This window comes from Anomaloglossus baeobatrachus, chromosome 8 (genome assembly GCF_048569485.1).
Source record: "Anomaloglossus baeobatrachus isolate aAnoBae1 chromosome 8, aAnoBae1.hap1, whole genome shotgun sequence".
Lineage (NCBI taxonomy): Eukaryota > Metazoa > Chordata > Amphibia > Anura > Aromobatidae > Anomaloglossus > Anomaloglossus baeobatrachus.
The window spans coordinates 53,867,102-53,881,250 of NC_134360.1; the positions used below are offsets into that span (position 1 = coordinate 53,867,102).

The window sequence follows — 14,149 nt, forward strand, 5'->3', positions numbered from 1 at the left end:
GTAACAGTGTACATACATTACATTACTTATTCTGAGTTACATCCTGAGTTATATGATGTATTTTACTCCAGAGCTGTATTTTTTTTTTAATTGTAACCTCGATATAATCAACTGAAGTAAAAGAACAAAAGCAAACTTTGCAAGCAAAAATAGGTACATACAATTTTCAAAAAAGAGACAATCTGTGCCTTAAATTATATCATGGTAAATTATTCTCAAGCACAGAAAAGTTTTTCTGACTACATAGACTATTATGTATGTCTATTTATGCAGCGCAGTTAACCATTTCTAGACCTGACTAATATACTGGCTAATTAATTACTTTCATTTATTTATATGAAGCACTATACCTTGTAATAGTCTATGTAGTTATGAAAACTCTCCTGGAGGGTTACGGCTCCAATCTTTCTATATATGCTATATTTTGGTGTATAACTCTTGTTGCCACTTGTTGAGTATGGTGCCACCTAGTGGCTTCCAACTTCTTAACAGTTTTTTTGTGCTATCCATACATTATAAAATTAAAAATTCTTTATTATTCACAATATGTTGTGGTGCAGTTTTCTTTTGTAGGATTTATTAAATAAAAGAATGTACAAGAACAGTCTACAGCCCTGTATCGGTGGATGCAAAATAAAAAAAAGGAAATACAACAGCGTCCAAATCTCTCCTTCACGCCCTACATCCCATCACTTTCTCTCATGTCACCTACAATTCAAAAACATTTATAAAATTCAACCTTTTCTTACCATTGACTCTGCAAAAACTCTTAAGCAAGCTTTACACGCTGCGACATCGCTACCGATATATCGTCAGGGTCACGTCGGTAGTGACGCACATCCAACGCCGGTAGCGGCATCGCAGCGTGTGACGCAAATGAGCGACGATCAACAAGGGCAAATACGTGCGATATCGTAGCTCATAGTCATGTCGCTCATTTCCATAATATCGCTGCAGCGACGGTACAATGTTGTTTGTCGCTCCAGTGGCATCACACATCGCTGTGTGTGACGCCGCTGGAACGACAAACATCTCCTTACCTGCCTCCACCGGAAAAGGAGGAAGGAAGGAGGTGGCCGGGAGGTTCCAGCCGCTCATCTCCTCCCCTCCTTTTCTATTGGGCGATGGTTCAGTGACACTGCTGTGACGTCGCTGTGACGCTGAACGAGTCGAAAGTCGAACTTAGAAAGGAGGCTGATCGCCGGTCACAGCGACGTCGCAGGGCAGGTAAGTAGTGTGACGGGGGAGTGCGATTTTGTGCGCAACGGACAGCGAAATGCCCGTGTCGCACAAAAGAGGGGTTGGGTACGCACGATAGCGATATCGTCACCGATATCGCTCCCGTGTAAAGCCCGCTTTACTGTTGCTCGTTCTTTACTAATCAGTCTCCCTCTTACTAAACTCTCCCCTCTCCAATCCATCTTGAATGCAGCAGCCATGATCATATTTCTGTCCAGCTGCTACACCAATGCCTCCACCCTGTGCCGGTCATTGCACTGGTTAACTATCCGCTACAGAGTCAAATATAAACATATCACTCTCACCCACAATTTGCTCTACAGTTCTGCACCACCCTACATCTCCTCCCTCATCTCTGTCTATCACAGAAGGGCCCCCTGACGAAGGTTGCCACTCCGAAATGCGCGTTGGGTCTTTGGTGCCATTCCAGAGGCTGGGGAAAATGCAGACAGGTTGGTTCTTTGTTACACGCTTGTACATATTTTATGATCTCATGGTTATACTGTTTATAATATATTTATATGGACCACCAACTCATTAAATGATCTGCTATATTTATATTCCCCCTTTCCACTGGTCTGAGGCACTTTGCTCCCCATGTGCTCATTGTTATTCTTTATTTTTTGCTAAATATTTTTAATATATTCAATATATTGAGATTTTATTCATTTTTGGCTAATTAATGATTATTTCTCTGATCTGAGAATTTAATTGTAAGAATAAAGTTCCACAGAGACTTGAAGAATATCTTGCTGAAGTGTTTAACAAATTTGTAAGAATGCCAAAAACCCTGCGTCCAGATAATGGAACTGAATATAAAAGTGGTAATGTGCAAACCATTTTGAAAAATAATTAAATCCTGTTCCAGACTAGCATTCTATACAATGCAGAACACAATGGCATCGAAGAGAGAAAGGCGGGCTTTGCACATTACGACATCGTAAGCCGATGCTGCGATGTCTAGTGCGATAGTCCCCGCCACCGTCATACGTGCGATATCTTGTGATAGCTGCCGTAGCGAACATTACGCTACGGCAGCTTCGCATGCACTCACCTGTCCTGAGACGTCGCTCTGGCCGGCGAACCGCCTCCTTCCTAAGGGGGAGGGCCGTGCGGCGTCACAGCGACATCACACGGCAGACGGCCAATAGCAACGGAGGGGCGGAGATGAGCAGGATGTAAACATCCCACCCACCTCCTTCCTTCTCATAGCAGCCGGGACACAGGTAAGGTGATGTTCCTCGCTCCTGCGGCTTTACACACAGCGATGTGTGCTGCCGCAGGAACTAGGAACAACATCGTACCTGTCGCTGCACCGGCATTATGGAAATGTCGGAAACTACACCGATGATACGATAACAACGCTTTTGCGCTCGTTCATCGTATCAAATAGGTTTTACACACTACGACATCGCAAGTGACGCCGGATGTGCGTCACTTTCGATTTGACCGCACCGATATCGCACCTGCGATGTCGTAGTGTGCAAAGCCGGCCAAAGAACCGTACTCTCTGTGAAAGTAGAAGAAGTATGTTGTTTCGTGTAGTTCTACCTACAACATATTGGGGAGAAGCCATCATGACAGCTTGCTATCTTCAAAACGGACAGCCTGGTAAAGCCACAAATAAAACTCCATATGATCTATGGAACTGCGAGAAGCCTAACCTGAAGCCTAACCTGAAGGACCTCAGGATATTTGTAAGTTAAACGTTTGTGTATGTTCCCAAGAAAACTGCTCCAAATGGGAATCACATGCAAAGCAACGTGTCCTGGTGGGCTATAGCGAAACTCAAAAGGGATACAGAATCCTGCACCTGGAGACCAACAATGGTAACAATTAGTAGAGATGTAGTGATTGATGAGAACTCTGTATCACTCAAAATCCACGAAGTTACACCAATTATTCAACCTAAGAAGCAAGAACAAGAATCTCAATCACCAAATCCAGACACCGAAAAGGAAAACACAGAAGTCTGGATAAGCTCTGAAGCCACCAAGGAAGACACAGAAGAACCAAGTCAACTTCCAGTCAGGAGACCAGAAATGGAAAAAACAAAGGTATCCCAGCTAAGCGCCTTTCTTATATGGTCAGAACACTTCCTGAGCCAGAGCCACAGTCATGGCATGACAAGCAAAAACTGCCTGTCCACGAGAAGAAAAAATGGATTAATGAAGAGATGGAGTCCCTTCACCAACTTCAGACATGGGAGCTTACTGAGCTACCACAAGGATAAAGAGATATTGGATGTAAGTAGGTCTTCAAAAACAAATATGACTCTGAAGGTAAAATTCACTGCTTTAAGGCAAGATTGGTCGCAAACGGGTACTCGCAAAAATACGGTGAAGATTATGATGCTACATTTTTTTCCAGTTGCGAAGCAGACCACATTCAGAACTTTAATGTCCATAGCTGCAATTCAACAGTGAGACATTTTGATATCAAAACAGCCTTCCTTCATGATGACATTGAAGAAGAGTTGTATACAGTATAAGCCATCCCGAGGGATAGATTAAAAAGGGGTAAGAGCATCTTGTCAAATGCAAAAATCTCTCTATGGTCTTATGCGGTCAGCAAGAGCATGGAATTCCAAAATGAATAAAGTGTTGATTGATGAAAGATTTAAGAGATCTCAAGCTGATCCATATTTGTACACGAAAAGTGAAGTGGAGAAGTGGATGTATGTTCTTCCATATGTAGACGATGTAATCATATCTCATCAAGATGAAAAGGAAATTGCAAAGGTAGGTGAGATTCTCAACCAACACTTTGAGAGGGTGCGTTACACGCTACGACATTGCTAGTTATAGTTAGAGATGTCGTGCGCGATAGCGCTCGCCCCCGTCGTACGTGCGATATGTGGTGATCGCTGCCGTAGCAAACATTATCGCTACGGCAGCGTCCCACGCACATACCTTGTCAGCGATGTCTCTGTGACCGCCGAACAAGGGGGAGGTGCATTCGGCGTCACAGCGACGTCACTAAGCGGCCGGCCAATAGCAGCGGAGGGGCGGAGATGAGCGGCCGTAACATCCCGGCCACCTCCCTCCTTGCCGGTGGGACGGAGGTAAGGAGATGTTAGTCGCTCCTGCGGTGTCACACACAGCGATGTGTGCTGCCTGCTGGAATGACGAACAACATCGCTACTTACGCTACTTACCTGACAACGATTTTTTGTAATTAAACAACCTCTCCAAAACAAAGGATTTTTGCCGTTTTTGCGATCGTTGATCATCGCTCCTGGCTGTCACATTCTGCGACGTCGCTAACAGCGCCAACACCGTGACCCTGACGATATATCGTTACCGATGTCGCAGCGTGTAAAGCCCCCTTTAGGATCTTGGAAATGTGACTTATTATTTTGGAATTGAAATCCAGAGAGAGGATGATGGGAGTTTTCTTCTCAACCAAAGTTTTAAAATTTCCGCAGTGCTAAACCAGTTTGGAATGTCAGAAAACACAGAAAACAAGGGTGCGTCAACACCAATGGATCTGTCCTGCTTAAAGTTGGAAGGAGAAGAAGATCTGCAATGGGAGTTACAGACAAGCAGTGGGGTCAATTCTCTACATAGCAACCACAACTCATCCAGATATCACAGCCACAATCGGAGTTCTCTGCCGACGTGTAAGCAAAAGAGCAATTAAGAGAATTCTTCAATATCTTAAAGAAACTCAAAGGCTAAATCTTAAGATATCGGCATTAGGAAATCTGACTCTCAGAGGTTATGTGGATGCCAATTGGGTTGTAGATTAAAGTGATCGGAAATCAACAAGTGGTTAATTATTCAAATTAGGAGAAACTTCAATTTCGTGGTCCAGTAGAAAACAAGTGTCCTTTGCATTATCTTCAGGAGAAGAATATATGACTGCTGTTCACGCCAGTCAAGAATTCATTTGGTTGAAACAACTTTTGGAAGATTTCGGCAAGCCACTAGCTCTGCCAACTGTTATCTATGAGGACAACCAAGGATGTATTAAACTCACCTACAGTGAAAAGATTAGTGCAAGGACTAAGCACATTGATGGAAAACATCACCACTTACATGATTCAGTGGAACGTGGAATACTTGAGTTTGTTTATTGTACAGTATGACAAAGTCAAGATCAAGAGCCAAGTTTGAGGACTTCAGAACCACAATGGGACTAACAGGATAAGTAGTTGTTGAGTGGGGGTGTTGGAATATGTTGAGTGCAACAATTCAACGAGGGGGCCTCGTTAATCAAGGCAGAGCCCGCTGTTTGGCTGCAGCGCAGCCCGGGGTTCTTTCTCTGAATCCCAACCGCCACTTTAGTGCAATACAGTAATACGCAGACTTTTTCTTCATGCGTCAGAAGCACTGACACTGTCACTGGTTCTTTCAACCAAACTTCTTTACTTGTCAACATCAAAAACAGTCTGAGGCGGGCACATTCTTGTTCCCCGAAGGGGTTACCATTAGCAACAGGTAATTTATACAATTTGCCGGTCAACCGCTTCCCTGGTACTCGGGCTCCCATTGGGGTCCCTAAGCTCCTCATCCTCTCTTTCAGCTTCATTATTCACAGCAGATACAACAGTATTTCCGGTCAGTCAGGACCTACTCTTCTCTCAAGGGCCCACTAACCTTCCACTGACTGAGGGGGTTCGTTAGATATCCACCAGGGAAGGGCCACCACTTGGGCTGCACTACGTGTCCGGCACCAGGATTCGACCCATTGGGTCACACCAAATTAAAGCTATTGGGGTTTTCCTCCACCACGTTTCTCACAGATGCAGTCTGTTCCTCTCCCTCAGGGACTCTCCTCCCCTATAGGCTAATCCCAACTGGCAACTCACTGTTGCTGGGCAGATTAACCTTTAACTGCTTCAGCCCTGTTCTCCCTCCCAACCCCAATCAAAGGGACAAGGGAGCAGTGACACCTAGTGGTGCCTGAAAACAGTGCACCCGAGAGAACGCACAAATAAACAACATTTCCCATACATAAATACATATGACGTCTTCAGTGGGACTGCAGGGCACCGGTCACCCTCCTACAGACACGCATATGTTATGGTGCATGCCCACGATCAGTGTTTGCAGCATTTTGGATGAAATGTGTTTACGCTGCGTCCAAAATGCTGTGTTGTACAGTACAAGGATAGTGGCTGGATTTCTACAAATCCCGTGCTCACTATGCTTGTTTTTTCCGCAGCAAACACTGACCTACGGTGCGTCTTTCCAAGCCGCAGTATGTCCATTGTTTGCTGCGGATTCGCATGCGTCCTCCATAGGGAGAACACAAGCGAGAGACTGCAGCGCACCGAACCCTGATAGTGGGTACGAGCAGCTGTGGTCTCCTGCGTTATCCTGCAGAGGAGACTCGCGGCCAGGACTCCCTGCGTCCAGGATGCAGTGAGTCCTGATCGGGGGCACATACCCTAAGGCATTGGGCCTAGTAGTGTTTTGGCTATAAAAATGACTGTGATTAATTGAGCGTCATAGTGATTTCTAATCTGACATCAAGAGTAATTAATGAGGATAGGAGTCATAGCCTATAGGGCACTTTACAAGCTGCGATATCGATATCGCTAGCGAGTGTACCTGCCCCCGTCGATTGTGTGTCATGGGCAAATCGCTGCCCGTGGCGCACAACATCGCTAACACCCATCACACATACTTACCTGCCTAGCGACAGCGCTTTCTAAGGGGGCGGTTGGTTCGGCGTCACAGCGACGTCACTAAAAGGCCGCCCAATAGAAGCGGAGGGGCGTAGACGAGTGGGACGAACATCCCACCCACCTCCTTCCTTCCTCATTGCGGGCGGCCGCAGGTACGAGGTTATTCCTCGTTCCTGCGGTGTCACACATAGCGATGTGTGCTGCCGCAGGAACGACAAAAAACCTGCGGCATGAACAACCAACGACATTATGAAAATGGACGACGTGACAACGATCAACGATTTTCGACGCTTTTGTGATCGGTGATCGACGCTCCTAGGTGTCACATGCAACGATATCGCTAACGAGGCCGGATGTGCGCCACTAACGACATGACCCCAACGATATCTCGTTAACGAGATCGTTGCGTGTAAAGCACCATTATGTCTAAAGAAAAGGTAAATTTAAGATCTAATATGGGCTAAGTGCAATAGTTAATAGGTGAGGCTAAACAGTGGCTGAATATAATAGACTTTCCCAACATCCCCTCTAAAAAATAATAATTATATATGAGTAATTTATCCCCAGAATGTGTTGATTAAATTGCTCCTGGGGGATAATTAATATCCATTTGAAATAATTGATGGATAGCCTGGAGCCTTCAGCAACTGACCGTTCTATACTAGCCTCCTGATGAATTGTCCAAAATATAGGGACAAAGAAACGCATGGAGACTAAAGCGGGCTTTACACGCTACGATATATCTAACGAGATGTCGGCGGGGTCACGTCGTAAGTGACGCACATCCGGAATCGTTAGTGATATCGTAGCGTGTGACAGCTATGAACGAGCAGAAATACTCACCTTCTCATTCATCGCTGACACGTCGCTCATTTTCTAAAAATCGAACGTCCTGTTGTTCATCGTGCCCGGGGCAGCACACATCGCTCCGTGTGACACCCTGGGAACGATGAACTGCAGCTTACCTGCGTCCCGCCTGTAATGCGGAAGGAAGGAGGTGGGCGGGATGTTTATGTCCCGCTCATCTCCGCCCTCTGCTTTTATTGGGCGGCCGCTGTGTGACGTCGCTGTGACGCCGAACGTCCCTCCCCCTTCAGGAAGTGGATGTTCGGCGCCCACAGCGAGGTCATTTCGAAGGTAAGTGCATGTGACGGGGGGTTAGAGCATTGTGCGACACGGGCAACAAATTGCCCGTGCCGCACAAACAATGGGGGCGGGTGTGATTGCAAATCCGATCGCACGATTAATTGTAACGTGTAAAGCGGGCTTAAGACGTTTTAGTCATTTTATTATTATCCTTAGAAAGTCACGATTGTGGGTGCACTTTGTAGGTTCTAGTTTAATGAACAATAAAGGTTATATTTTTATATTCCTATAATATAATATTATATTTTTATATTCCTATAATATAATATATAATTTTTAATTAAGGTTACGTTTTATATTCCTTCTCCAGTTGACGGAGGGGCAGAATAATTTACTATTACCTTACAAAAATGTTTTAAGAATTCTGAAAAATATAACATAGTAATAACATAATGAAGAATAAAATAAAAAAACACAAACACTAGGATAATCAGTTACAGCATTTATTTGTAGGTAAGGACAATATTCATCAGGCCGACGTGTGAAGACACCACCACGGCCTCCGAAAGAAGGAAACTGAACTAAAAACAATCATGAAGGCCATGAATCTCTGGTGACTGCACAGTATTGGATGCCGGACTGTTATCCGGTCAGTGTTCACTGAATCATCACATTTCCATACAGGCTGTATTTTACAGAGTTCCAGTCGATGATGTTCCCTGCAGTGGTTTGCTTATTTTTATAGACATCTTTGATGGCGCTGGCCGGTAGGACGTAATTCCACAGATGGACGTCTGAAATTTCACCTACAAAACTTTGCTTTTCTTCAAAGCTTCCTCCACTGGTATCCTGGTCCTGCCCCAAGATCACTGTGCCCCCTGGAGACACATAGTGGCCCTTTCTGTAGATCTGACTTGTAGACCTTTTACCATTAACCCAAAACCTGGTTACCCCAGAAGAAGAAAGCCAAGTCATGCAGACATGTGTCCCAAATGTGCGGATATTAGATACAGAAAAAATGGCGCCTTCACTGCTGCTGCGGAGATACAAGGAAAGCTGACCGTCGAGCTCCCTCCAAACATTCAGTTCATCTTTGCCATCATTGAAATAGGAGAATAATATGACTTCACGGTGTTCAGAGCGAGCAGTGAACAGGCGGAGGCAAAGGGTGAATTCTAACAGGTCTATTGGCGCTTGTGGCTGTAGAATGGCATAGCTCCAGTCTCCTTTCTCGGGGAACATTAATGTTCCTCCAACAAAACCTACAAAGAGAAATGGAACATGAGACATTGACCCTTGAGAAAGATGATGAAGACTGATGTGTTGTGAACTTCACCACAACAGTGTTACGCCCTTATCGGCGTCCCTGCACTGTCCTGCTCCCCTCCGGTCCGTGCCATTGCCTCCCAGTACCTGTGCACATGGCACAGGCCTACTGGTTGTGCTCTTATACTGGTAGAGTGTGCACACCTTGACCTCAAGGGCCAGTACACCCTAACACGAAAGTGCCTCTCAGCCTATGGCTGAGAGGCATCAGGTATTTAATGCACCTTCTCTTTAAGGGAGGTGCCTTGGCAAAGTGGTTTATACTTTGCTTGTTCTCAGGTCCCTAAGTACTGCCGCTGCTGTTTAGTGGTGTGTTCCATATTACTTATACTGCTCTGTTTTCCAGTACCTGACATATTTGCTGCTACTGTATCATATCCAATCAGCAAAGTCTTATATACTGGCCGCTGCTGTATCATACCCAATCAGCAGTCTGTTAAACCAGCAGCTGCTGCATCATACTCTTTCGGGCAAGTCTGCTATACTCCGCTGCTGCATACCCTATCAACCAAGTCTGTTATACTGGCCAGTGCTGCACTGCACCCTATCGGTCAAGCCTGCTCTACCGCACGCTGCTGCATTGAACCCTATTGGCCAAGCCTGCGTGCCCGACATTGCTATATCGTACCATATCGGCCGAGCCTGCCGCATCAGCCATCCCGGCTGCTCCTACCATATCAGTAACTGTCCGTGTCCATACCCCTAGGGCCAGCTGTCACAGCACCAGTCTTCCTGAGTAGCACCTGGTTACCACCTACAGAGCAACACCCTCACCTTTAGAGGCTCTTGTTGAAACCTGATGAGAAACCATAGTCATGCCCCTCTAGGTTTTCTGTTTGCTATGGCCCAGAGGGTCCACTCCCTGAGAGCAGCTGCGAGCAGTACAAACAGTCAAGGTAATGTTGGCCCAGTGTGGTCACGATGCGGCAGAACTGGATGAAAACCCAAACCAGAAACACATATTAAAGTTCTAAACTGAAGCCTAAGCGTGTGACTTTATAGGAGGCATTTATACTGCACATTGGAGGATTATGTGCCAAAGTTATTAACAAATTTGGTTCAATTTTGGCTGTACTTGCATCCGGACATAAGCAAAGCCAAATAGTGCCACTCCGTACACTGTGTAGTGGCGAGTTCTAGCACTGCAGATCCGCAGAGCAGAGCCATACCAGCACAATAAAGGTAGGGGAGACCTGGTTCTGACTTACCACTGCACTCCCCGTAACCCTATGTAGGCCATCTTGACCGGTACGCTGATCATAGTGGAGAAATAAGTGGCAAGCAAATGGAGGGCATCATGTAAGGTGACTATATATTTGACAAATGTAGAGTAACTTTCCATTGCCAAAATGCAGGGTCTCGTTAGTCATCTGGTGCAGGTTCCCTGTGGTAACATGTCTGCCATGTAATATTATGGCGCTTGTCATAAAGAGGTTGCTTTGGTCTCCATGGATAAGACATGGTTTGGTGCCATTACACTGTTCACCGGTTTCTTTTCCTTGAACCACTGCTGGTAGGTAGTTATCACTGTATACCAGGAATATCCCACAAGACTTGAAACACCTAAGATGCACCGTTTATGGGGAACACTCATGAACCAGTGTATGCAGAGAAGACCGCACAAGACCTGCTGTATACCAGGAAAACTCCACAAGAGATGCCGTGTACCAAGAACACCCCACAAGATCTGCTGTATACCAGGAACAGCCCATAAAACATGCTATATATGGGAAAGACCCACGGTATACCAGGAGCACCCCAAAAGTCCTGCCGTATAATGGAAACACCCAACTATATGTGCCGTTTACAGGGAACACCCCACAAGACTTGCTGTGAACCAGAAAAACCCCACTAGATCTGCCATGCACCAAGAACACCCCACAGCATCTGTTCTATACTAGGAACAACCCAAAAGACCTGCTATATATGGGGAAGACCCCACATGACCCACGGTATGCAAGGAACACCTCACAAGACCTGCTGTATACCAGAAACACCCCACACGACCTGCCGTATACTGGGAACATCACAATAAACATACCAGGAACACCACAAAAGACACGCCGTATACGGGGAGCACCACACGGGACCTGTTGTATACCAGAAAGACCCCACAACATCTGTTGTATACTAGGAACACACCACAAGACCTGCCGTAAATGGGGAACACACCACAAGACCTGCCGTATACCAGGAACAGCCCAAAAGACCTGCCATATACCAGGAACACCCCACAAGACCTGCCGTATACCGGGAACATCCTACAACACCTGCCGTATACCAGGAACAGCCCAAAAGACCTGCCGTATACCAGGAACACCCCACAAGACCTGCCGTATACCAGGAACACCCCACAAGACCTGCCGTATACCAGGAACACCCCAAAAGACCTGCCGTATACCAGGAACGCCCCAAAAGACCTGCTGTATACTAGAAACACCCCAAAAAGTGTAAGCATCTGCTATTTGCTAATAGAGACCAATATTTTTACACTAAGTGGAATCACATCCATTGTCTTATTGTCATGAAGGAGGGGGATTTATTACATGAAAACATCATAAGCATAAAAAATATAAGCCTCTTACCGTTTCCTTCAGTGCCACGTAGCATCTTTCCTGAAATAACATTTAAAAAAGAAATTTTTGTATGTCTAAACATATAGGAACATCATAATTATTCTAGATTGTCTAGATCGTATCCGCACAGACGTCCTCACATTCACACAACTGGCGTTAGCTGGAGGCATATGGACAAGAGAAGCATAGAAAAAATCTGCTCCATGTCTATGTAGATCATATCTAGTATTATGACCGCTCGTACAGAGGAGATTCCAGAAAACAAAACGTCATACAGATCTAGAGGATGGTCACCGATGGTGGAAACAAGTGGCTGTCACCGCCTGTCACCAGCAGAGAAGTGGTCACTGCTCCCATTAAATAAAAGGGGTTTATACATCCAAATATCCCTACCAATGTGACAAGCTCAACATGGAGGATTTTTTCTTACCAACTGAGGATATCGGGAGGCCAAATACTTGGACTTCACAGAGGGAGAGGCTTTCTATTTTATCTGGTAGCAGCACCGTTACGTATCTCCCCTCCATTCCTTTACAGTTGAATAGTCCGGTGTGTCCGGGACCCAGTGAATGTATGATCGCGCACCTGAAAAATAAAGCACAGATGAGGAAATCGGTCGGCATCTCACTTAATTTAGTTTTATTGCATGAAATACGGTAACAAGTGCCAAAAAGGCAATTTCTTATGGAGAGGTCCCAAAATGCCCAGGTGACACCTCAAGGCAAAAACAAGCCACTTGCATGTTCACTCCATGGCATGAAATGGCAATTTTTAAAAAAATCCAAACTAGGGTGCTTTATCAATCAACATAGAGCACTGTATCCACAAAATTAGAGCACTTTATCCACCAAATCAGAGTGCTTTGTCCACCAAATTAGAGTGCTTTATCCATCAAATTAGAGCACTGTATCCACAAAGTTATAGCACTTTATTGACCAAATCAGAGTGCTTTGTCCACCAAATTGGAGTGCTTTATCCATCAAATTAGAACACTTTATCCACCAAATTAGTGTGCTTTATCCACAAATTTAGAGCGCTTTATCGACCATATCAGAGCACTTTGTCCACCAAATTAGAGTGCATTGTCCACCAAATTAGGGAAAAACAAGCCACTTGCATATACACTCCATGATGCCAAAGGGGAATTATTAAGAAATCCAAATTAGATCAAATTAGAGCACTTTATCCACAAAATTTGTATGTTTTATTCACTAAATTAGAGTGATTGGTCCACCAAATTAGAGTGCTTTATACAACACATTAGAGCGCTTTACCCATCAAATTAGAGTGGATTATCTACAATTTTAGAGCGCTTTATCCAAATTAGAGTGCTTTAGTCATTGAATTAGAGAGCTTTATCCACTAAATTAAAGTGTCAACTACCTGCCATTTCCTATATTTACAGAACAAACCAGACATGTTTATCACCTGGGGTTTTGTATCCAATCTTTGGAGTTTCCAATCCTGATCTCCGCATTCTTCAGTCTTTCCCAGGTGAGGTCCTGTCGATTAGTGACAGCCACAGAGAGGACAGAGAAGATGCCCCTGAGTTCTACAGTCCACCAAGGGTTTATCTCCTGAACCGTCTGGCTGCACTGCATCTGAGAGTAGTCGCTTGATAGAGAGCCGTCGATAGCGTTCTTGGAGTCTCCAAAGAAATTGAATATACTGGACTGGAGGGAACGTCCACTTAATGCCAAGTTTGGAGCTGGAAAAAAATTATGGACAAAATTGTAGACAAAATATCTTCCCGCACGTAATCTACGGTTCTCCCAAAACCTCCAACTCTCTTCCCACACTTGTACGTACTTCACCTAATCGCCTCTGAGACTTTTCCAGAGTATCCCCCCATTCTCTGGAATTATGTTCCTCAACAAGTCCAACTTGGAAACTCATCTGTTCAAGAAGGTTTATAGTCTGCAATGACCCCGTTGCTACCTCACCACCTGAGCTACCGCAACCCCCTCCAGCCTACTGTGCTTTACATTATCCTGTAGACTGTAAGCCTGCGAGGGCAGGGTCCTCTCCCTTCTCTACGAGTTTGGAAAACTTAAAGGCAAGGTAGCCCATACATCTTGGAGAGCTGTCCCATAAAGGTTGGTTCAGTTGACGATCATGTCTCCTGACTCATCTGTACTCCTGAACGCTCGTGTCAGATGGAAAGAGCAAATAAAGCTGCTGTCAAAACCCTCTATCCTCTCCAAAACCTTCTGTCCCTCCAGACATATTTGTTCCCTCCAGACTCAGCTGGTACTTTCCAAACTAATCTGACTCCCTCCAGACCTCT

General features: G+C 45.1%; 2 protein-coding genes across 2 annotated transcripts in view; both read right to left on the reverse strand.

Annotated features, from left to right (window-relative positions):
* Positions 1-5,956, reverse strand: part of MGP (matrix Gla protein) — a 39,973-nt gene extending 34,017 nt beyond the window's left edge. The window contains exon 1 of the mRNA XM_075320785.1: positions 5,841-5,956. The gene's annotated coding sequence lies outside the window, so the exon portion shown is untranslated. The remainder of the gene's footprint in view (positions 1-5,840) is intronic.
* A 2,502-nt stretch (positions 5,957-8,458) lies between these two features.
* LOC142250008 (uncharacterized) overlaps positions 8,459-14,149 on the reverse strand; it is a 94,817-nt gene continuing 89,126 nt past the window's right edge. Inside the window, exons 28-31 of the mRNA XM_075322073.1 lie at positions 13,291-13,570; positions 12,293-12,447; positions 11,872-11,901; positions 8,459-9,222 (exon numbers count right to left, since the gene is read on the reverse strand). Coding sequence (XP_075178188.1) covers positions 8,618-9,222; positions 11,872-11,901; positions 12,293-12,447; positions 13,291-13,570 — 1,070 coding nt within the window. The 3' untranslated portion in view covers positions 8,459-8,617. The remainder of the gene's footprint in view (positions 9,223-11,871; positions 11,902-12,292; positions 12,448-13,290; positions 13,571-14,149) is intronic.